Raw genomic sequence first — 22872 nt, 5'->3', positions numbered from 1 at the left:
TCGCTAAACCAACTCCATTATTTTATCTTGTTCACGGAGGACAGTACCTGGATAGTGGTGGATCTACAGAGTAACTTAGCTTTGTCGCAATCGCAATCACAGTCCAAGCGGAAAAAAGAATCGAGCAAGCGAAATAGCCTCCTCCAGCCATATCGGACGAGCACTCGTAGTCAGTGGACGGACAGTGATAACAAAATCTCGGTAGAATGCCACACTGTACAATACCTACACTAAGGTTTTTTGAGGATGCACCTCTGTCCCGTGGTGGCGAGTGCATCGAAGCTGTCAACATGTCTCAGATGCGAGTTGCTTGAGAAGGAGGCGAGAAGGGTGGCATGCAACTTGGACTCCGTACAGTGGCTGAGGCGAAAGCTTGGAGGTTGAATCGCATGTTGTTAGGTGGAGTTGGTGCAAGAATTGGTGGTTGTTGACATGAAGGGACGCGCAGCCTCAGGGCCATACGGTATCAATACAAGCCATCCCTTTTTACTAGTCTGCCCATCCATCTCCACCGCTGCAACAAGTGAAGCTGCAACTTGCTGGTGATCCCCTTGCTGTTCCCGCCGGGCCTGATGGGTCGTACGGGCGCTGCGACAAGCGTGACTGGTGGGCTTTTTTGTGTTTGGTGGGCGCCCTGTACAGCGTCCGGGCAGATAGCAGAGACAGGCGGGAGTGCTGCAGCTTGCCCTTTGCACCCAATCAGCAGCCGAGGCCAATGCACTTCATCCTCCTCCTCCCCGTCCTCAGTCCCAATCTATTTTCCTGCCATCCCCCTTCCTTCTCAAATCTTTCCCGTGCACACACTTCAACCCTCACCACTCAGTCCATCGTTGCTGCTGTTTGTTCCTTTATTTCTTCATCAAGCCAGCCACACGTAGTTCTTAAGAAGAACGTCGTGCCTGCCCTCGGCATTTCCTGTCTTAACACCCATTCGAGCAACTCCAATCCCAGCTTCTCCTTCGCTGAAGCTTTTGTTTGTTCGTTGCGAGTTCATCCTCATCCCAACGGACTAATCACCAAAAAAGTTCTTACGACTTGCCTTCAAGCCAGCTGTATCACGCCTTTCCACTACTATCCTCTTTAATATTGCATTTCAGGTGAGTTTGTTCTTAGATTCACCCATACCTCACTGCTGCCTCACCGGGGCGGTTGGCCGCGTCACCAACGCCCAAACCAACCCTCCCCGACCTCTACCTTCCTCTACCTTTTCTCCTCGAGTTGTTTTGACCGTTTGCAATCACTTGACTAACACTCATCACAGCTTCTTCGCTGATCCATACAATCACAATGGCCTTCACCAAGTTCATCCTTCTCACACTCGCGGTTGCGAGCAATGTCCTCGGTACGTACACACGCGGCGCCCAGGACTACTTTGGAAACACACGCACAAAGAGACGGGACCAATCCATCCACGGGGAAGAGAAAGGCTAACAGATCGAATGTAGCACAAAACGATGCCTGCGATGGACCTTCGATCACTATTTCCAGCAGTGGAGACGCTCAAAAGATCGCTAACTGCAAAACCTTCAATGGAGATGTTATCATTGACTCGACTGCCTCTGGACAAATTGCCATTAACGGCGTTCAACAGATCAAGGGAGATGTCACCTGTAACAACGCCACTCAGTTGACTGCCATTACCTCAGATCAGCTCAACACCATTACTGGTACCTTCAGTTTGACCGGCCTCACCATCATGTCGACTCTCCAATTCGATTCTCTCACTGGTGTGAACAAGATCAACTGGGTCGGTCTGCCTGCTCTCCAGAGCTTGAACTTCGCCCAGGGTGTTCAACAAGCCAATCAGGTCTACATCTCTAACACACAGCTTAACAATCTAAACGGAATTGAGCTGCAGGCTGTATCGGCTATGGATATCAATAACAACCCGTACCTTACTGACGTCAATGTTAACGACCTCAAGAATGTCACCACCGCGCTATCCTTCTCTGCCAACGGCCGGGATCTCGAGATTAGCTTCCCGAACCTTGAAGATGCTGCGAACTTGACCTTTCGAAACGTCAGCAAGGTCTCCATGCCATCCTTGAGCAACGTTGGTGGTTCCATGGGCTTCTACTCCGACTCTTTCAAGACCTTCTCTGCTCCCAACTTGACCGAGACTGGTGGCACCTTGGCTTTCGTTGACAGCCCGGAATTGTCCAACCTGTCTTTCCCAGCATTGACTCAGATCGGTGGAGGTTTCTTGATTGCCAACAACACCGCTCTCAAGGCCATCGCTGGTTTCCCCAAGCTCAAGACCATTGTCGGTGCGCTTGACTTTGCCGGTGCCTTCGGCAGGTGAGTACTTTTCGGTCCCCAATATTCTAGCCAGTCATCTAACCATTTCCGCAGTGTCAGCATGCCATCCCTCAACGATGTCCGTGGTGGATCCAACGTCCAGACCACCTCCACCAACACCACCATCTGCGACCTCTTCAACCAGGCTCACTCTGCTGGTGTCATCAAGGGCGTCAACACGTGCTTGACCAACAAGGCACATCCAGAGACCAACCCCTCGGCTACCTCGGGCGGTACTTCCTCTACTTCAACCAGCAGCTCCAAGAAAAACTCCGGCGTCACATTCGGACCCAGCGCACCCCTGACTGGTCTCAGCGCTCTGTTCGCTGCCATTTTCTTCCTGTGAAGTATTGGTTTTGGCGTCTCGTGTTCTTACTTAGACTAGCTTAATACGCAATGGGTAATGTCCTTCCGTCCTTATCTTGCGGGGTATATTTTGAGCGAAAACCTCTCATGGCGGGACCACAAGAATGGAGTGGATGGTGACTCGGAGCCTGCAAACACAGAAGCGCCTGCGCGCCTTGTGTGTTCCAGGATTCGAGGTTCGTGTTTGGGAACATCTACTGGGCAGATTGTCATTGAGGGCGAAGGGTCGCTCAAAAAGGCTTGCGTGTGGATAGGCAATAACAGACAAACGAATATGTTTCATTCTAACTTACTCCGTAAGCTGATTTCAAACGATTTCCGAGCTGAAAGCCAACTTGCTAGCGCAACCTCGTCAAGCTCATGTCCATCTTCTCTTGTCTCGGTAGGCATGAGGTTAGCCCACGGATACGGAGCATGACTCATATACTCCGTATCTGTGCCATGGCGTATTTGCCCAGTTCTCGACCTTTGGTCTCTTATTCAACTCACCTGACTCATCCAACTCCGGTTGTGGCGATTCGACCAAGGCTGCCCAAGGATTAGGGAAACACCCGACGTTGTCTCAACTGATGTGAGATCAGATGCATTTCGAGCGTCATGATTCGCAGTCTAGTGTAGTCATCAGCATGAGCAAAACACTTTGGGGGAGACCGGGGGGTGCCTTTTGCTGGTCCTGCTTCTTCAAGCTCCACATCATCTTGTTCGAGAGTTCTACGAAAGTGATCAAGCTAAACCTCAATGAGATGTTATTTCTGTAATCAGAAAAAGTTGCGGCGCCATTGACGCCATTCACATGACAATAGTGTCTATTTCTAATTCTCTCTCTCTCTCTCTCTCTCTCACATAAGTTTTTGTAAGAACTACGACAAGAATTTGAGAATCATCACTTTAGGGCACAGTCGTTACTCTCCGTACCTTGGGCAAGTAAGAAAAGTAAGTGCCATTTTGGGCCAAGTGTGAATGTAAGATCTACCCTACCCAGGTTGGTTGGGTCCTATTGTCGTCAACATAAACCGGGGGTTTCGTTTTTCTGTCGTCCACACAATACGTACAGAGTACGGAATGGACGGTAAGGTAGGTAGGTACGTAGTAGATATTTAAAAAGAAGGGGACTCTTCTGACCACCATTTGATACATACTTACCTAACTTACAGAGGTGTATGCCTTGTATGTGGATTGTTAAATAACCCCTTGCATAGAATAGCCTGTGAAAGACTCATCGCCTTCATTTGCTCATTGCTCATTGCCATTGACACTTGCTGCTGCAGCTGCAATTGGTCTCTCAACTCACTGATTCTTGTGCAAAACCTCCGAGCTTGACCTCAAACTTGCTCTTTCACACGCATCACACCAAACGTCAAACTTTGGTTTCTAACAAAATGACTCGTACCGACATCGAGTTCAAGACGTCCGACAATGTCACGCTGCGAGGTTGGTTCTTCACTCCGTCCAACGTGGCGGCGGGTACGAAACTGCCCTGCGTCATCATGAGCCACGGCGTCAGCTGCGTCAAGGAAATGGGTCTCGGGGACGTCGCGGCAAAGTACGTCGCCGACATGAACGTTTCGTGTCTGGTGTACGACTACCGCGGATTCGGGGAGAGCGACGCGGCGCCGCACATGCCGCGGCAAGAGGTCAATACGTGGCTCCAGGCCAACGACATCCGAGACGCCGTCACCCACGTGCAGATGCGGGAGGATGTGGACGAGACGAAGATCGCCGTCTGGGGGTACTCGCTCGGTGCGATGCACGCCGTCTACGTCGCCGGGGTCGATCGTCGCGTCAAGGCCGTGGTCGCCGTGGGCCCCGGCATGAGCGGCAGCGAGATCGTCAAGAGACTTGCACCTCCTCATGCCGTCAACGCGATGCAGGACCTCTTCGGGAAGGACAGGATAGAAAGGGCCAAAGGCGCGGACCCGATCAAGGTGCCCGTCATCAGTCCGGAAGGAGGTGGGCAGTGCCTCTTACCGAGTCCGGAGAGCACCAGATTCTTTGCAGAGTGGATCGGAAAGAATCACGAGAAAGGGTGGAGGAACGAGCTTACATTGAGAAGGTGAGTCTTGATCTGCCTTTCATGGGTTGTCGTAAAGACCCTGGGACGGGAATGGCTTTTGTGAGCTTTTGCTGACCGCGCAAATTTCAACAGTCTGGATGATCTCTCGACATACGCGACTCCGATGGCGCACTTGGCCAATATCACTCCGACACCCGTCTTCTTCGGTGTGGCAACCAGAGACACGAACAGCCCACCTGACCAGGTGATGAAACAGTATAGGAAGTTGACCGAGCCAAAGGAGTACGCCATAGTCGATTGCAATCACTACGAATTGATGGGCAAGGCCAGGGAGGTTTTGCACCCGAAGGAGGTTGCGTTCTTGAGAAAATGGCTGTCTTTGTGATGCCACTCTGGCATGTATGTGCCTGCTCTTTCACTCTCTTGTAGCACTTTGTCAATGCCGGACTGGCGATGGGATTTTCGAGGTGCGAGGCCTTTTAGTCTTGTTCCTCTGCTCATATTGGTTTTGATCGATTCAAAGTGTGCAATGAGTGTTCGGAATTCGAGGAAGGAAAGGCACATTGCTATGCTATCATGGATGAGAGACTGTCGGTGGTTGATGACGGTGGATGCAGCGCAGGAGAGACTGGAGAGTTGAGGTCGTTGCCTCTAATGCTCGGCGTTGATGATCTCATCTCCGACCAGGAACAATGTACTGTAAACAGCCATTTGTAATGAGTTTCAAGTAAACAATGCCTCCATTGCTACACCCGTTGTTGCCCAAGCCCGGCTGCAGGTTCATGAGCCCCTGTCTCGAGATGTAATTGGAGAGTAAGTATGGACGTTCGACAGCAACCAATGCAGCGCCACCGCGCGCCTTGCAATCAGCCACTCAGCCACTAGGTTCGTGAACTAGTCTCGAATCTATATCAAACGAAACTGGCGACATTGAAAGAGGACAAAACCCGAGCCTCATGGCTTGCAATGATTTTATTCTCGCGATCCCAGTTCTCTCAGATAATGTCATTACTAGCATTCGTGCTTTCAGACAATTCAAGAATCAAATATGAAGGACCTGGTCGAGTTTGATGTCTATCACAAAGGTTCACGAAGTTGCCAGCCTCGAGTCCTCCGAGCTAACAGTCTCTAGCTGCCACTCATTCCTTCGTCGAGCACGAGAGAGTTGCCGTGGAGAAGTTTCTACAGGTCAGGAATTGTCATATGTGTCCCAGCCATAATTGACAAAATGCGTGACCGATCCAAGACCAGGAATCCAGATAGTGTACTGCTTATACGGAGTACCGCTCGTTCTTGTTGACGGGCTGGCATGCTGACATCGTCCAAGATTTGGCGACATGGATAACAATGCAGACTTCGATGCTGTGAAGGACCTTTTCGCTACACAATGGGCCTATCCTTCGATACTGTGGCACAGTTCCAGGTATCTCTCCAACGGCTATGCGGGAAGTGCACGATTCATGCATGGTGATGGAAGTACGGTAACAAACAATGAGAGAAAGCCCGAGATCATTGAGCACCGACGAATGTTGTCTCACTATTCTCAACAGCATCGTGGTTCAAGTTCATCATCATACGAGTGAAGTCAGTCCTTGCCACCACACCCAGAAGTTTAGGCGAGTGGAATGAGGATCAATGGTATGAGATGATCTTCTATGTTTATGCACAGTCAAATGGCAGTGCAGTTGCGTTCTGCATAAACGCCCCCAAAATATTTCGTGAGAAGCTGGTGGAAATGTTGAATTCAGAAAACTGCGACGTTTCAAAGGACGCAACATCTCTGCTCCAAAACATGATATTGGCAGAGGTGGTCAAATTGTACGATAGTGCTGTTTGGGCCACCCGAGGCCATGTTCGGAATCTCGAAAAGGTGAATTTTCCCCTACTGTGCTGTCTAATACTACCCTTTTGCATCGTTGAGTGCACTCCCAGGGTCGAGATGCTACTGGACCGTATCGAGATTTCCCCAGACTCCACGATCTTGCGAGACACATTATCCATAGTGGCGAGGCCCTCAGCGTTGCTTGTGATTCTGTTTCAGAACTCCTCGATCCAAGAAGAGGAGGAAACTCATACCCCAACACCAACGGCCAAGCAGTCGAACGTGGATGGCATGAAAATGACATTGAAATGGCCTTCTTTTTGAGGTCGCTACAAAATCTCCAGCGTCGATCGGATACGCTGAAGGTGCGACTTATGAATGAGATAAATTTGGTCGGTCTCCTACCCGCACACCCTACGTCGCTGACAGCCGCCAGGGGTTCAATCTTGCTGTGAAAGGCGATAGCAATTCAATGAAGACCATCTCTTGGATCACACTTACGTTTCTCCCGGCAATGTTTGTTTCGGCATGTGATTCACATCGGTAACACAGTATGCGGGGGCTAATCGTGACCGGGGGTGCTAGACGATCTTCAGCATGAGTTTCTTCTCATTGCAATTCGACGAAGACTCGGGCGAACAAGAGTGGTTGGTGTCTGACAAACTCTGGATATACTGGTCGATCGCCGTGCCGTTGACTGTGTTGGCCGTAGTATGTTGGACCTATGGGCAACACATAGGAGGCATGCGTTTGCCACTGACACTGCACAGCAAGCATCGGTGATGGTTGATTGAAATAGCAAAGACATCGCACTGGCAATTCTGAGCCAAATACACCCTCTCACGCCCTTCTTGACGAATCCTATCAGCACCGACGTTGGTGGACAATTATTTGTACCTTTTCGTGCCTGGTCGGTCGTCATAGTCCGCACGGCCCCTGAAGTCCGCGGCGTCATGGTGATTTTTCAGCACGCCCAACAACTGCGACTGCGTGATTATTGGAAGAATACGTGGCTGAGGGCGATGTCAACTCCGCGGCATTCATTCTATTCCGGGATCATAATTAAAGGAAGAATATATAATGGACGCCAACCGCTCACTCAAAAATGTGATTTCTTTCAACTTGAAATCTCCCAAACCCAGCGGTCTTTCCGTGCTCGTACTATCATACCCAGTTCTCTCGGTGTCCCCTGACAACAGATGGCAATGGATCTCCCTAAACTGGACTCGCTGACAAAAACGTGGCACACTGAACCATATCCTTCCATCTCTCCCACCAGACCAGAGCTCTCGGCCAAAGGGAAAAATGTCATCGTTACCGGTGGTGGGACGGGGATCGGGCGAGCCATTGCTGTAGCCTTTGCCCAAGCAGGGGCGAAATCAGTGTCCATCCTCGGCAGACGAGTCGACAAACTGAAGGAAGGCGCCGAGGCCATCTCCAAAGAAGCGACGACCAAAGAAACCAAAGTCCTGTACGAGAAAGCCGACCTCTCGGACAGAAGCCAGGTCGATGCCGCGTTGAAGTCCATCACCGATCAGGTCGGCAAGATCGACATTCTCGTCTCAAACGCCGGCTTCCTCCCCACGCCCGGCCAGTTGCTGGACTACGATCCGGCCTTCCTCATGCGAGGCTTTGAACTGAACGTCCTGACCACTCTCAACATTCTTCAAGCCTTTGTCCCACTCGCCGGACCCGAGCCGGTTGTGATCAACACTTCGACGGCGATTGCGCACTTTAGACCCGTCACGGGAGCAGGAGGCTACGGAATTTCCAAAGCGGCCAACCTGAAGTTGGTCGATTATTTCGCCTGGGAGAATCCACAGATACATGTGGTGAATTTGCAGCCGGGTTTTGTTCCTACGGATCTCAATGGACACCCGGACGAGGCCACTGACGTTGGTAAGATTCTGCTCCCCCTTGTCACTGCGACACATGCATCGAGGGACCATGAAAAATTAATGATGGCTTTTTGCATTTTAGCTGAACTGCCCGGACAATTCGCCGTTTGGCTGGCATCCCCCGAAGCCAAGTTCCTAAAGAGCAAATTTGTGTGGTCAAACTGGGATGTACCTGAAATGTTGGAGAAGGCGGAAGAGATCAAAACCACCAAACTGCTGGACTGGAAGTTGGAGGGTATCGCGATGTAGGAACGTTGAAGCGGAGTGAGCGATGTTGTGTTTGTTGGCAGCCTTGTCCGAGCTTCTTCTGGCATTTGTCAGCACTTGAAGGCCGCGGACCGAGCGACTTCTTGGCTCACAAGGCTGTACCAAGTAATGGCCGCCTCCCACTTGGAAGTTGCAATCCCATACGCATACTTCTTCAGATCCGTTGATGGTTCCCGCTGATTACACTGCGACCGCTTAATCTCATACCCACAACTTTTACTCACATTCTGTCATGGAGGTTCCGAATGGTCGCCGTCGAGCGATCGGTAGAAGAAAGGTAGGCTGTTCAGTCTAATAAGTAGATGCCTCTGCACGTACTGACCATAATCCGCCTTTCTCAAAGGCTTGTGATGTATGTTACCTGAGAAAAATCAAATGCGACGCAGGAGAGCCGGAATGCTCTCACTGCGTCTTGTACAAGGCCAAATGCACCTACACTCCACACCTACAACGACCCAGAAAGCGGCAAATGGTCTCAGAGAGGTGAGGATTGCCTTCCCACAAGACTATGGCCATGCCCAACTCCATGTGCTATTAATAGTACTCATACGGGTATCGAATTCCCAATCGAATACTAACGTTCTTCAAGATCAACAGAAGACTTTCAGCGTCTTGAAGACCGTCTTGTTCAACTTGAAACAAGAGTCAAGGCTGATGGTCGTCGAGGGCCTTCGGATACAGCGACAGATGACCTTACGGTTGCGAGGAGAGCAAGTGATCAAGGTATCGCGTCCTCGGCTTCAAGGACGCACGACTCAAATACCGATATCTGCCGGCGATCCTTTCGCGACCAAGAATCCCTGACCACAACTTCGTTCGAACGATCGTTGCCGAGTCTTCAAGTCGTCCGCCCACTGATTGAGGAATATTTTGCTCGAATCAACAACATGATCCCACTCTTTCACGAGGGCAGGTTCATGCGAAGGCTCTTGAGATGGTATGATACACCGTCTGAGCGGACCCCTGCGACGTACGCTGCTATCAACGTGGTCCTGGCTTTGTCGATATGGCACGACCCCACCAAAAAGTCCGAGGGGGAGTTCGAATTGATGCACAGAAGCGTCCACAACACGCTGTCCGTCTTGTCCAACTTGGTGACGCGCGACCAGGATCTCATCGGCGCCCAAGCCATCCTCGGCCTGGTCATGCTTTTCAACGCCGGGCCGAACCCCCGGCCGGCCTCGACCTTGATCGCCGTCGCGTTCAAGCTGAGCCACCGGCTCAGACTCCACACCCGATCGGGAAATGACGGATTCGACGAGAGCATGGCCCTGGAGCGGGACCGCGTCTTCTGGATCATGTACTTTCTCGAGCGTGAAATCAACCTTCGCCTCAGAGACCCGTACCTCCAACAAGACGACGACATGGACGTGGCCCTTCCGGCGTTCAACGACACCAACGACCGGATCAGCATCGTGTTGGCACCCGACGGGGTCACTTGGCTCAATCTGCTTCTGTGTCGTGTCGACCTTTCCCGCATCCAAGCCCAGGCGTACCACAGCCTGTACTCCGTCCGGGCCGAAAGGTTCTCACGGAAAGAACGCAAAGCCGCGCTGGCCGACTTGGACCTGACGGTCCACGCGTGGAAGGACTCGATCCCTGTCCAGTTCCGACCGGAGATGCTGTCAGAGGCGGGGTTTGGGAGCAATGTCCGATTCTTGGTCCATCTGTACTTCATCTACTACCATCTGTTTTACGTTGCGCACGGCATCTATGCACACAATCCGGAGTGGATCAGACGCATCACGACCTACAGCGAAAAATACTCGGGTCGACAGTCTCGGATCATCGAGAGCCCCGCGCAAGGGGATCTTCTACCGTCGACTTGGTTGGAGGATATCGAGACGGCACGGGAGTGCATGAGGTTGTTCAAGGTGGTGGACAGGAGAGATCTGGCGCTTCTTGGGTATGTCTGCATATTTCCGATCGGGATTCTGGATTTCCTCCCCCGCCCCTCCCCCCTCTCCCCCCACCCCGAAGACTCTTGAGGATTCCTGGGAGGTGGCTTTATGATGATGGCATTCTCCATAAAGGATCCTCTTATTCTCACCCAAGAAGCTGACCATTTTTTTTCACGGTTGAACCAGACAAATATCTTGCGTCTACTTGACGTCCATGATCATCCTGCTCACCAACAAACTGGCCATTTACGAACTCCCCATCCGGAGTCAGATGGAGTCGGACGGCGCGTTGATCGAGGACGCCCTGGTGTACCTCGCCACCATCGCGGGGAAATTGGAGGACGACCGCCTCCGGTGCCTCTGGAACGGGTGCGTCGAGATGAAGTTCCGCGCCGAGATCGCGGCCATGAGTTACAACCATGCCGGCGAACTCCATTTCCCCGAAGGCTACGACCGCGCCAGGCAGAGTTCCAAGTCCATGGCGGCCTTGTTCGACGCCTTCACCACGGCCGACATCAAGGCTCCGGATGACCGGTACGGCGCGAACGTGTGGCCCCAGGACGTGGCGAGTTTTCTCGACGCCGAGGGGGCCCTGCCGGTGTGTTTTGCCCGGCAGGCCAGCGCGAACGAACTTGGACTGTGGGGCGCTGTGTATGACTGATGATGAAGAAGACTGATTGATGACCGACTGTACGAGTACAATAAACAACAAAAGAATAAAATGTCGACAAAAAAGTGCCCTTGTCGCGCGACCATTTAACACAATAGCATTCAACGTTTTCCCAATGATGATTCGAGATGCCTTTCTCTAGTAACGCTTTATGGTAAGGTCCGGAACCTGGACGTCAATAACAGACCCCACCATCATCCGCCTCCGACCTCCGACCTCCGCCTCCGTGCTAAACCCGCCACCCACCGCAGGAGGGCTCTTTTTTCATTCTTGTTGGAACCGTCGAGAAACGGGACGTCTTCTTCGAACACGATCCTACTCTGTTAATGCAACATGATGTTGGGTTTCTCTAGATGAGCTTTCTTCCCGTCAAAAATTGATTTTAATGTTTTGAATTAGTATACGGGTATCCTTTCATCAAGGCACCTCCACGACAGTGTCTCGCGTCTCATCTCTTGTCCTCTTCAAGAAAGGGATGAGTTCAGTACCTCCGGTCCCATACAATTGAATGTCGTCTCTTCCACCACCACTACCACCACTCCCGCCGCTTTGGCAGCACTTTGAGGAAGCCGAAGCCAGATTCACTGCTCCTTTTTGTTTTTTTATATAAGGAGCCGGCGGAGATCTCGATGGCATAATGATATATCGACTGACGATCCTGATGTGGACGTCTCGCACCGCGACAACAGCGGCGACGGCTTCGTTGTACGCCTCGCGGACCTCGACTGGTGTCGTAGACCGACGCACATAATCCCTGATGTTGCTCATATGCTCGACTTCCGACAAAAAGTCTCGGTGTGCTCGGGGCATGTATTTTCTCATTTCCTAGAATAGCAAATGTGTCAGTAATAGACCAGGACCGTTTGCACTCTCGGCGTTGAGTAGACCGGGAGAGGGACGGGATGGAGAAATAAAACAGAAACTCACCAGCATGAATGCATTCGTTTGGCGTGACTTTGATGAACAGCCTTCACTGACAGAAGATGACGAGGAATGTTCACCTGTAGCGTGATGATCGACACGGAGAAAAATATCCAAAAGTTGGATCAGCGAGCTCTGGGCGTTGCTCCCGCCACTGTATTGGCGCCAATGACCTCGACCGTCGCCTTCGTCGTAGAAGACGCCGTTCGGCAACCCGGCTGCCGCCATCCCTTTGCTCCCCGCAAGGAGAGGTCGGATCTCATGGTAGAACCGCTGTGGGTCGCAGTGCTCGTGCATTCGGTCCAGCAGTTTTCCAACATCGTTGACCCCGGCTGTGATTGAGCGCAGGCTGGCGATGACGGTATTTGTGTCGTGGTACTCTGTGGCGTAGATGCAATTGAGGATTTCCTTGATGAACAGGGAGCCCTTGGCCTCGATCGCCACGGACACCAGGTAGAACCACTCTTCATCCCTGCTGCCGGTACACGTGTGCAGGGAGCGCAAATTGTCTGGGTTCGAAGAATCGGCGCCAGGCTTCTTGGTCGCAAAGTTCCACAAGTTGAGAGCCGCATAGGTCGCCACCGGTGGCAGTCCAAAGTAATCCGAGACCTTGAGCAGAGGACATGTAATCTGAGGTGGAAGCCTCTACCAAAAAGACCTTGTTAGCCAAACTAGGGGAGAGAGCATGAGCTTGGAGGCCTTACTTCGGACGGATACTCCCCTCCCCATATGTACGCGTGCGTCAGGAAACCAAGAATTGAATATGATCGTTGCCATTCGGCTTCGGATTCGAGAAAAACCGTGTCAAGCAACGGGAGGCCGTCAATTTCCGATCGAATCAGTCGGGAAGATATTAGGTGGGGTAGGTTGCCAATGAGCGCCTCCCAAGGAGCGTAATATGGGTGTGGAAGGCAATGTAGAGGTTCAGTATCTGGAAGGAAGCCATTCCGGGCAGTAGTGCCGTGTCGTCGTAGCAAATCCTGTACACGTTCTCGCATTGTGATAAATCGTCAATATGGAGAGCCGTGATAGATCATGATGTCGTCACCATTTTATGGACGGGCAAAACCTTTTATATTGCTTGAGGACCTCGATCAAAGCACGAGCGGATGTTCCGGCGCACGCTCAGCTGTAGACTGGTGTGATGTCCGGAGGGAGAGAGGTTGTATTGCGCTCGGTTGATACATGCCGTCGGAGGCGGACTTTGGACCTCCGGAATCCGCTCGGAGCTTCGACAACGACAACTCCACATGTAATCAGTTGACAATTTCAGATCGACCTGCCCTGGAACCACCAGTCGTCCATACTCCCAACAAAGTCATCTCCCTGTGCGAAGTAACTCTCTGCTAGGATGGCACCTTCGTGAAAGGGATCCACTTGGTCAACGACTGATATTCCTGGCACCACATTGTTCGATGGCGGTGATAGTTGCGGCGCTGAGCTTCCTGCGAAGGGCTCTCCGACTCCCCCAGAAGCCATACCATTCTCGTTTATATGGGTAGGCTCGGGCAGGAATTGGCTGCGGAAAAAAGTAGCGGTGTTCAATGGTTGCCGATGCACCGTCAATGACGTTCCAAAATAAGAATCTGCGGCGCGAGGGAGCTCGCTCGTAAATGAAGATTCAATGATATCCCAGAACAAGCTGAGGTCAATGAATACTCGACGGTCAGCTTCACTTCGCCCTACCGAGTCATGAAAGGAAGTCGAGACCACTCTTTCGAATTGTTCCAATTTCTCCGCCTGACACTGGTTAGATGCTAGTCTGCGGGAATCTAGGTCATATAGTCCTTACAATTGCTTTCGAGTATGGCCAGAAGGCCCCAAGGTCTTGAATGAAAGAAACACATTTCCGAAAGCATTCCTGTTTCTTTGCTCGCACTCCTGGATCCTCAGAAAAGCTTTGCTGGAGATATATTGTAGCTGTGATCGCTACAAGGGGAGCTAGAGCCGGATCATACAGATTGAACTGCTTCTGCTTTGACAAATCCAATAAATGGACGATCCAATGTGTATGGTTTGTCGTGAGATACGCGGTGTGCTGTAAGAAGACTTCTGGTACTTGCGTCATTCTGAAATTGCGGAGTGCGAGGGACATGACAAGTGGGTGATTGAGCAGACAAAGGATAGAGTGGTACATCATCTGCAGAAGAAACCAGGTCACCCAAAAGTCCCTGTGTTGTTCCAACTGTGCAGGTTCGTGTTCCGAGTATCGAGCTGGGCGAAAACGATATTTCCAAGGAAATTTGCTCTCGTATTCCATCAAGTGAGCCATGATCTGTGCATACTCGGACTGTGACGACCAGCTGGGCAAGGAGCCGCCTGGTTTGCCACGCCGGTGGGCCCATCGCGCCGTCTTTCGCCATATTTCACTCAGTTGTATTGCATACATAAATATGCCTAAATCTTTTGCCTCTTCGTCGCTTGTAACGCCTTCGGGTTGTTCCAACGAAGCGTCCCTGATAGCGGAACTGGTTCCCAACGGTGCTTCCGGACTTTCAAAAGGCTTCGGAGTTTTGTCGTCCTGCAACATCGAGAATAAACCACTCGGTGACCCATATAGGTTCTTGAGGAGCACCACGCTCCAATAGCAACGACGTCTTTCTTGGTAGTCTTCGGTTTGCTGCACTCTCGAATTTTCTGAAGACAACCCAGCAGAAAGTACAAGATCTAGGGCCAGAGAGCTGTAAACGCTAGCAAGGTGTGTATTACTATCTATTATCCCAAATTAGTGGTCGAATAGTCCTGTATTACGGGGGCCTTACTGTTAAATTCGAGAAGGCTTAGTATGCAAAGCGTTTGAATTGTCGAGAGTTCCACGGGTCCTTGGGAAAGGCGTGTCATCACTAAACTGCGACTGGAGGAGGCATACTCGGACGCCTTCGTATCGAAATTTGTATCGGTGGTGTATGAAAACCGCACAGATAGGGCGAGGATCGCTAGCAACAGCTCATCGTCACGGCTCCTGAGAGTGGCGCGCAGATGTGGAGGGGAGAATAGTGGCAAGGGTTGATAGTTGCAATAACGGAGAAATTGATCGACAAGGAGTGTCACAATGTCCCACGATGGTACTCTGTAACTGGTCAGAGTTGCTCTGTACATTGGCAGAGTCCTGGATACCTGGCTATGGTCCCCGCGGATGCTGAAGTCTGCACTGCATGGCTCCTGGCCGGGGAAGCATTAAGGTTGTTTGGCAGCGCGAGCTGAGTATCTGGTGTTATACTCCGATGGCTTCAGCATATTCTCAGTTGGACACTCTTCATGCTTCCTGTTACAGGGCAAAACAAACCTCAAAGAATTTTGCATCTCCCTCATTTGCATCTCGAGAACCCTCAGTCGTTCAACCTGAAATCTCCACTCAGCAATAATCCCAAGGAAGGCAACCCGGATTTGAGAGTCTTAGTGCTCGCATACAGTGCTGTTTTCCTCCTGAGACGGTTGTTGGTCCACAGTTCGGTCTAGAGATGTGCTCGTACGAGTCGACCGCAGCGGAGTCGACGCATTTCGCTCCGTAGCTGATTCATACCAACACTGTTGGTTCAGTCTCTCACAGTGAGAGCATACCGGTCTTTCTGATGTACACCTTTGCTTTTTGCGGCTGTCAGGGAAGGTAAGCATGCTGAACACGGAACATACACGGAAGAACGGGCTTGCTCACCGACATGGTTCGCACGAGAGCCGCATACGCTTTGCCGGGGGTTCAGAGGGCGCCATAGCAGGCAAAATCATATCAGTAGCCTTCTTCAGGGCTATGGCATTCGGCGAGCTTAGCACTGTGTAAAAACTGCTCGTAGTGTTTCTTCAGCAAGTACGCACCGACGGAGGATGGAGTTTCGGAAAGCGGAAGATATCCAGGTGGGCAAGTGATCTCTATCCCTCACAGTAACATACGGTCGAGTATAATACCAGGATGGGACATTTCCCCGCATCTCACGCGCTTTGACTCCAGATCCGAGCTCGACAATGTATCTCGCTTACTGATTCTCTTCTGGTACAAGTCTCTCTAGACATCGCCTCCTCCACGTTACAGTCGAGCCTCGTGCGCCATTGATGTCATGTCGATCTGATCGTCCTGGCCGGAAAAGAGCCTGTCGTCTCATCCCCAGGTGCCGATGACCACCACGACTAATCATTAGTTCAGTACACTCATGAAGGTATAATAGAACTCTCAACTCCCTCCAGGTGAGCCTCTTGTTTCCCGTGGATGTTGCAACATCTGCTACAGAACAGACTCCTGCCCGCCATGCTTGCCCTTTCTATCGCACTCTTTGCCTTTTGGTTTCACGATGCTTTGGCTCAAAGCTCAGGCTCGTGTCGGGCTGTAACTCAACATCTCAGTGATCCACCTTATGAGAATTACTTTTATTCCGATTGCCATAGTGACTCCCAGGTCGTCGTGACCAGCCCACTACCGGACTCGAATCTGTCAATCATCGGACCTCGACTCATTGTGGCGTGGCCAGCTGGGAACAGTGGAATCTGTACTTACTTTCAACCTCAAAATGGTCGGAATGGCTCTCTGGGTATTGAACTGGTCAACTCTACCTTGGGGAGCCCGTTGGGACCAGTGTACAAAGAGAATGATGGCGCCAAGTACCCTTACGTCGGCATTGAAGGTGTTATCTCCTTCAACAGCTCCGCGACGTTGACCATTCCAATATTGGGAAGCATCCGTACGATTCGAGATTTCACAGAAGGTCCAAGCCTTCTCCGTCCCATCATACAGGATGCTGTCAATGCAACCAAAACCAATGGGACAGGAGCAACACTTTCTCGACTCTGGCTCGACAATGTCACTGTCTCTACATTTACTTTGGTCCCATATCAAAATTCGGGCACCAACATCACCATCCACCAGCAGAACAAAACCCTCAGTTTCGGACCTGGGTTCTACAGCTTCTCGGCAAGCTTCAACTATCCCCAGTTGACTCAACTGGCACCGGGTCGAGTTCTCAATTCCGCGTCGCAGAACCTGATCCAGCAACAGCCGGACCAAACCACCTCTCTTTCCTTTCTGTCGTACTCGGAGAAGCTGCTCGCTGGAGCGTGGAGGTTTTTGACCTATTTTGGCCGAGACAGCATGATCAGTGCGCTCCTCCTAGAACCGGTCTTGAGTCAAGGTAACGGGTCGGCCACAGAGGCAGTGATCGGCGCCGTCCTGGAACGCATCAACCGCACGGATGGATCCGTCTGCCACGAGGAGACGATTGGTGACTACGCGACGTACCTGAATCTCCAAGACAACATCACCAGCACTGCACCGGGCTTCACCTATCCCATGATCGACACGGACTACTACTTGCCAGTGCTGATGGCTCAGTATTTCAACCACAGCCCTTCGCGAATCTCGGCTCTCCTACAACGCAATGCCGGTTCTGTTGATGTACAAAACCGCAATCTGACCTACGCCAACCTGACGCTCATCAACGCCGAAAAGATCATGAACCAGACGGCCGCGTTCGCCAAAAACCAGACCCAAGCCAATCTGATCCACCTCAAGTCCGACCAGCTGGTCGGCCAGTGGCGCGACTCGACCTACGGTATCGGCGGCGGCCGCATCCCTTTCGACGTCAACACGGCCCTCGTCCCCGCCGCTCTCCGAGCCATAGGCCAACTCGCGCGCACGCCGGGCGTCTTCCCCAACAACACTCGTGCCAACGTCACCGCGTGGCGTACTCTGGCGGACAGCCGTGCTCGAATATGGGAAGAGCAGACGCTCCGTTTCTTCGAGTTCAACACCACGGCATCCATCGCTCGCTCCAGGCTGCAACGCTTTGTCAACACGTCGACTTTCTACAACGGACCCACGAACGCCTCGTCACTCCCCGCGTCGGGTAATGTCACAAACTACGCAATCTCGCTGGACGGTAACAACCATTTATCTTCTGTTGATGTCATGCACAGCGACTCGGCATTTCGTCTGTTCTTCGTCAACTCGACGCCTTCGACACCCGATGAGCAAGCTCAAGAGACGCGTTTCATCAACGCCACGGCAAACAGCCTCGTGCGCTCCTTCCCGGCGGGCCTCATGACTCCCCAGAGCATGGTCGTCGCCAATCCGGCCCTGTCCGGCTCCGACGTGCTGATCGCAAACTTTACCAACGCCGCCTATCACGGCACGGTCGTCTGGTCGTTCCAACTCTCCATGATGGCCAAGGGTTTGGAGAGGCAATTGGGTAGGTGTGACAACGGATCAGCGCCATCACCGTCGCCATCATCATCGTCCATGATGGCCTCAACCCCCTCGTGGTGTAACGACACGAGTGTTTATGGGAACGTCAAACGAGCGTACAACATACTCTGGGACAGCATCGAGGCCAACTCGGCCCAATTGCAAGGTGAAGTCTGGAGCTGGACGTACAGCAACAGTACGGGGTTCGTGACAACACCACTGGGCGTGTTGAGTTCAGGCACCGAGAGCGACATCAGACAGCTTTGGAGTTTGACCTTTTTGGCCGTCAAGAGAGATGAGAATTTGAAGTGAGAATATGTTCAACAACGAGTACTTTTGTAGTAGGTTTGATCTGTCATGATAATATTCATGTTGTTATTGATCTTGAGGTTGAGTCACACTGGCTAGTAAGTGTCACAATTGACAATGTACTCAATCGCTTTCCAGAGTCACTTGTTCTTCTACTCCGAATTTCGTCCCCTATTCCCTTTTTCTCAATGCGCACGCCGGTCAACCACACTCACACACACGCACTCCACCCGTCTCGAAAATCACAATCTAGCCTGCAACTTCTCTGCCGTCTCGCCCAGGGCGTAGTCACATCTGGCAGTCTTGCTCCTGACCTTGTCGGCCTCGGCTCGGGTGACCCCCCTGGCCTCGACGGCCGGGTTGTACCCCAGGCCGGAGAGTTCGGCGATCTCGGCGTCGCTCTGCCGGATGGCCGTGTTCTTCCGCCCGTCGGCGCGCTTGTACACGGTGATGACGACGGCGCCGCCGAGGCCGAGGTTGTGCTGCAGGGCGACGTCGATGTCCTTGACCAGGCGGCCGTTGTTGGGCCACCCCCGCAGCTGCCACGTGAGCTCGGCGCACTGGGCCAGGCCCGTCGCGCCGAGCGGGTGACCTTTGCTGATCAACCCGCCGGACGGGTTGACCACGACCTTGCCGCCGTAGGTGATGTCCCCGCTGCGAACCATCTTGTGGGCCTGGCCTTGGTCGCAGAAGCCCAACCCTTCGAGGATGATGAGTTCGTTGGCCGAGAAGCAGTCGTGAACCTCGCAGACCCGGATGTCGCGAGGGGACACGCCGGCCTCGGCCAGGGCGGCCTTGGCCGCGCGCTTGGTCATGTCGAAGCCCACGAGGTCCATGGCCCCTCGGGAGTACAGGGCAGGCGAGTCGGTCATGAGAGATTGACCGGCCATCAGGATCGCGTGGGACTTGAGTTCGGGTCGAGAGTCGAGGAAACGTTGGGACACGATCTGTAGGGGGTTGGTATTATTAGTAACCTGCCATACTACGGCCGTTGCAGAGAGACACAGTTGCGGAGGGGAAGGGCAGAGAGTGGGATTTTTTTGGTAGAGAAGATGATGACTGTGATCGACAGAAAGCAAGACTCACAATTGCTGCGCCCGCGCCATCAGACGTAGGACTACATTGTAATTTGGTAAGTGGGTAATGAATCATCTGCGACTTCTCAATATCTTCGAGAGAATAGACCTGGTTGAATTGGGCATATGGGTTGCGGGAGGAGTGCTCGTGTGAAATCCGGCCTATCTCAGCGAAATCGCGTGCCTCAGCGCCGTACCTATAAAGTCGAAAATCAGTGAGTGATTCTTTTGAAGAACAGTATTTGTACTGTAGATAAAGGCCGTGCCCAGGGTTCTCGTCGTCGACATCAAATCATGACAATACGGGAGAATTGTGAATATAGGGAGAACAGGAACTTACTTCTCCATGTACTCTCTTCCGGCATTTGCAAAGAATTGCGCGTTCCTAGGACTATCGTGTCTGCCTCGGGTGTCCTCCATCATCTTGGTGCCCAAGCCCATTGGACTCGGACGGTCATCCCAAACACTCTTGATCGAACCAGGCTTCATGGTTTCGAAGCCAATCACCATGACAACGTCAACGATGCCGCCTCTGACCATAGTCCTGGCGAGTTGTAGACCAGTACTGCCAGTCGCGCAGGCGTTGTTGGTATTGTAGATGGGAATGTTGGTCATGCCGAACTGGTAGAACACCCGTTGGCCACTTGTGGTGTCGCCATAGCAATAGCACGCTACACCAGTCTGTACGTCGTCGTAAGTGATGTGTGCATCGAGAAGAGCCTTTGTTCCGGCCTCGAAGCCCAGTTCGGGATATGTCCTGAGTTGTCTTGGTTTGATGAACTTTGTGAGGCCAACGCCGAGCACGTATGCGTTATTTGAGGAAGACATTTGGGGGCTTGGAATGTCTGCAGTTGTCTGATCTAATAAGCCGTGTTTGCAATTAACACGATGATGATTGATACAGAAGGAGATTCGACCACGAAGATGTTTGTGCAAAGGATTGTTTGATCAATTCATCTTCTCCCTCCGCGAGACAACTGTAAGTAGTGCTGATGCTCCCCGCATTGATTTTGTCCAATGCCGAGGTGTACTGAGGCCGAGGCCGACGAGGCTGACGCTGGTATCGGCAACCTCGGAAGAATTATGTACTGTAGGTGCAGTATTTGGAGGGTGGCTAGCATTGCTCCAAAGATCGTTGGCAACCGGCATTCTTAGTTTGAAGCCTCGGAATGACCATATCTTTGGTGACTAATTACTGCATCGCACTGCACAGCCAATTCCAGGCCATAGGAATTAATCTGCTAAGACTGCACTGAAGTAACCGGTTAGCGAGACGGGTCTAGGAGCGATGGCAAGTATAAGAGGCTATCTTCTGGCTGTATCTCGAATTACTGATTGAGAGAGTACGATTGCCGATTCTTCCTGTACACTGTTGAGCAAATTCTCTCTGCTCGTCATTGGCTCTGCTCTCCAGCAAGGTGGCTTCGATGCGTGTGTCATAATCGCTTCGTCCATGCTTTTGATGACCTGCCTGTATCTCTCACGCTGTTCTTGGCTATATTCGGCAAGATCGGGTACTGTCCACTGATCGTACAGCCTGCCATGCGTGTTGGCAGCAGGGAAGCCAGAGTGAAATTTGATAAAGAGATAACACAAGTAGCATAGATATTTGCTTGTGCCCATTACCCGAGGCATGAGACTATCATGGTTCGGATCATCCACCATGTTAGTATCACACGAGCGCATGTCGTAATAGACCACGAGTTGGATCTCGGCATGAACGTGGCATGTTCTCGCCCAGTCTTCATAGCCAATACTTGTAGGAACGCTTGCGTAGGGAGCCAAGTATTCCATACGCAGCCCCTCCGCTCGGAAGTACTGAGGGTAGCGGTGTGAGACGCGTATGAGTGTAGCCGGCACACGGTAATACGCAGCAACCTTCTCAATCTGTCGAAGAGTCTTGACCGCAGCGCGAACCTGATTTGTTTGTCCGGCATTACTCATCCTTCGAGCGTAATCACGTGCGGTTGTAGATGTGCAGAAATCGTAGCTGACTTGAATCAGGTGGACAAGGAGTTCGAACTCTTCCACCGACTTTGCGGATACACTTTCGAACCTGGAATATGTATCGGCAAGTGTACGTATATTATGTTGGACATCATCTCTTAGTTCTTTCTCCCGCTTCGTGTAAACAAATTGAACCCGGTGGGCAAGGTTGTCAAAATCTTGCCAGAGAGACTTTTTATGAGTTCGGGAGAGATACTTGGGCTTCTCCCATTTCGAAGAGCGAAGACGTCCTAGGATGCGCTTAAAATGAAGCCTTACCACAAAGTGGAATAGCTCTTTGGACCGAAGGTCTCTGTCGTCAGGACTGCCAGAGGCACCCAGTATTATACTGACAGTGTGCAGAGCTTGTTGTAGGTCCAAACTAATGGTGTCTACAGCAGCAAAGCGGACAGTGAGCGTGTGCTGACGAATGTGTTCTTCTAGACAAACTGCAGCAACACTCTGAGCGCCTTCTTGCACGGCAGCCAGGAAAGCAAAGGCATCTGCGAGTGTCTGTTCATCTCTGATTGACAAGCCATAGTGTCTAGCGGACCGTGTTTCTGCAAGCGAGGCGACTGGAAACAACTGAGAGTCCACCGGGACTGCATTCGTCCGCTCTTCGAGAAGCACCAGATGGCTGCGAAACGTGTCTTCCGAAAAGTCTTTCCATATGGATTGTTGAATGTCAGCAGTACGAGGATTCATACCAGATTGATACGTTATCGGTAGCCCCGGATACTGGTCACCCAGAGAGCGAGTGAAATTCCTTCAGAGGAAGGACTCCCTACCGCAATTCATCTGGAGTTGGTCTCTTAAGCCGTAGTTAAGATGGAAAGCAGCCGCAATCACTTTTTCATTGGCATCACTTGAAAGGCCTTCTGCCCAACCGTAACACTACGGTTGTTGCGGCGCATAGGAAACGCAGTTTTGTACAAACACTTTTCAACCAAGATCGGCAGAAGATTTGTGAGGCTATTCTAGATTCACAAATTTAAGACCGCTTTTGCTTGATTCTTTCTATTCAAGCTGCCATGCAAATTCTCCTCTGATGCCAGCCTAGGATGAGCACACGTTCCTCAAACTGTTCGATAAAAGACATCCAACCAAGGAAAAGAATATCGCGCCGGGATAACAGTTCATATACACATATCAATCTTTTGAAGTTCGTGGCAGCC

General features: G+C 51.7%; 8 protein-coding genes across 8 annotated transcripts; 4 read left to right on the top strand and 4 right to left on the bottom strand.

Annotated features, from left to right (window-relative positions):
- Window positions 1-770: 770 nt before the first annotated feature.
- Window positions 771-3069, top strand: PV06_01941 (uncharacterized protein). Its single transcript, XM_016402579.1, has 4 exons — window positions 771-1097; window positions 1262-1342; window positions 1446-2298; window positions 2353-3069. Exons 2-4 carry the CDS (start codon window positions 1288-1290, stop codon window positions 2642-2644), a joined length of 1200 nt encoding a protein of 399 aa, XP_016266476.1. The 5' UTR covers window positions 771-1097; window positions 1262-1287; the 3' UTR covers window positions 2645-3069.
- Window positions 3070-4043: 974 nt separating this feature from the next.
- Window positions 4044-7294, top strand: PV06_01940 (uncharacterized protein; the record flags this gene model as incomplete). The annotated part of the gene is made up of 8 exons (XM_016402578.1): window positions 4044-4717; window positions 4811-5059; window positions 6006-6154; window positions 6229-6548; window positions 6611-6865; window positions 6937-7016; window positions 7097-7211; window positions 7271-7294. The coding sequence occupies 8 exons, from the start codon at window positions 4044-4046 to the stop codon at window positions 7292-7294; spliced, it is 1866 nt and encodes a 621-aa protein (XP_016266475.1).
- A 411-nt stretch (window positions 7295-7705) lies between these two features.
- On the top strand, window positions 7706-8647 carry PV06_01939 (uncharacterized protein; the record flags this gene model as incomplete). The annotated part of the gene is made up of 1 exon (XM_016402577.1): window positions 7706-8647. The coding sequence occupies one exon, from the start codon at window positions 7706-7708 to the stop codon at window positions 8645-8647; it is 942 nt and encodes a 313-aa protein (XP_016266474.1).
- A 250-nt stretch (window positions 8648-8897) lies between these two features.
- On the top strand, window positions 8898-11227 carry PV06_01938 (uncharacterized protein; the record flags this gene model as incomplete). Its single annotated transcript, XM_016402576.1, has 4 exons — window positions 8898-8942; window positions 9009-9148; window positions 9255-10571; window positions 10753-11227. 4 exons carry the CDS (start codon window positions 8898-8900, stop codon window positions 11225-11227), a joined length of 1977 nt encoding a protein of 658 aa, XP_016266473.1.
- Window positions 11228-11653: 426 nt separating this feature from the next.
- PV06_01937 (uncharacterized protein) lies at window positions 11654-13288 on the bottom strand (the record flags this gene model as incomplete). Its single annotated transcript, XM_016402575.1, has 3 exons — window positions 12862-13288; window positions 12164-12802; window positions 11654-12061 (listed from the first exon to the last, which is right to left on the bottom strand). The coding sequence occupies exons 1-3, from the start codon at window positions 13153-13155 to the stop codon at window positions 11654-11656; spliced, it is 1341 nt and encodes a 446-aa protein (XP_016266472.1). The 5' UTR covers window positions 13156-13288.
- A 123-nt stretch (window positions 13289-13411) lies between these two features.
- On the bottom strand, window positions 13412-15256 carry PV06_01936 (uncharacterized protein; the record flags this gene model as incomplete). The annotated part of the gene is made up of 3 exons (XM_016402574.1): window positions 13412-13897; window positions 13950-14869; window positions 14920-15256. The coding sequence occupies 3 exons, from the start codon at window positions 15254-15256 to the stop codon at window positions 13427-13429; spliced, it is 1728 nt and encodes a 575-aa protein (XP_016266471.1). The 3' UTR covers window positions 13412-13426.
- Window positions 15257-18877: 3621 nt separating this feature from the next.
- PV06_01935 (uncharacterized protein) lies at window positions 18878-20905 on the bottom strand (the record flags this gene model as incomplete). Its single annotated transcript, XM_016402573.1, has 3 exons — window positions 20052-20905; window positions 19722-19908; window positions 18878-19582 (listed from the first exon to the last, which is right to left on the bottom strand). The coding sequence occupies exons 1-3, from the start codon at window positions 20537-20539 to the stop codon at window positions 18878-18880; spliced, it is 1380 nt and encodes a 459-aa protein (XP_016266470.1). The 5' UTR covers window positions 20540-20905.
- PV06_01934 (uncharacterized protein) lies at window positions 20898-22402 on the bottom strand (the record flags this gene model as incomplete). The annotated part of the gene is made up of 1 exon (XM_016402572.1): window positions 20898-22402. One exon carries the CDS (start codon window positions 22400-22402, stop codon window positions 21017-21019), a length of 1386 nt encoding a protein of 461 aa, XP_016266469.1. The 3' UTR covers window positions 20898-21016.
- Window positions 22403-22872: the final 470 nt, after the last annotated feature.

The sequence above is a fragment of the Exophiala oligosperma genome, assembly GCF_000835515.1.
Source record: "Exophiala oligosperma strain CBS 72588 unplaced genomic scaffold supercont1.2, whole genome shotgun sequence".
In the NCBI taxonomy this organism is placed as follows: domain Eukaryota; kingdom Fungi; phylum Ascomycota; class Eurotiomycetes; order Chaetothyriales; family Herpotrichiellaceae; genus Exophiala; species Exophiala oligosperma.
Note: the sequence above shows the minus strand (reverse complement) of the source record. Positions and strands in the feature narration are given on the sequence as shown.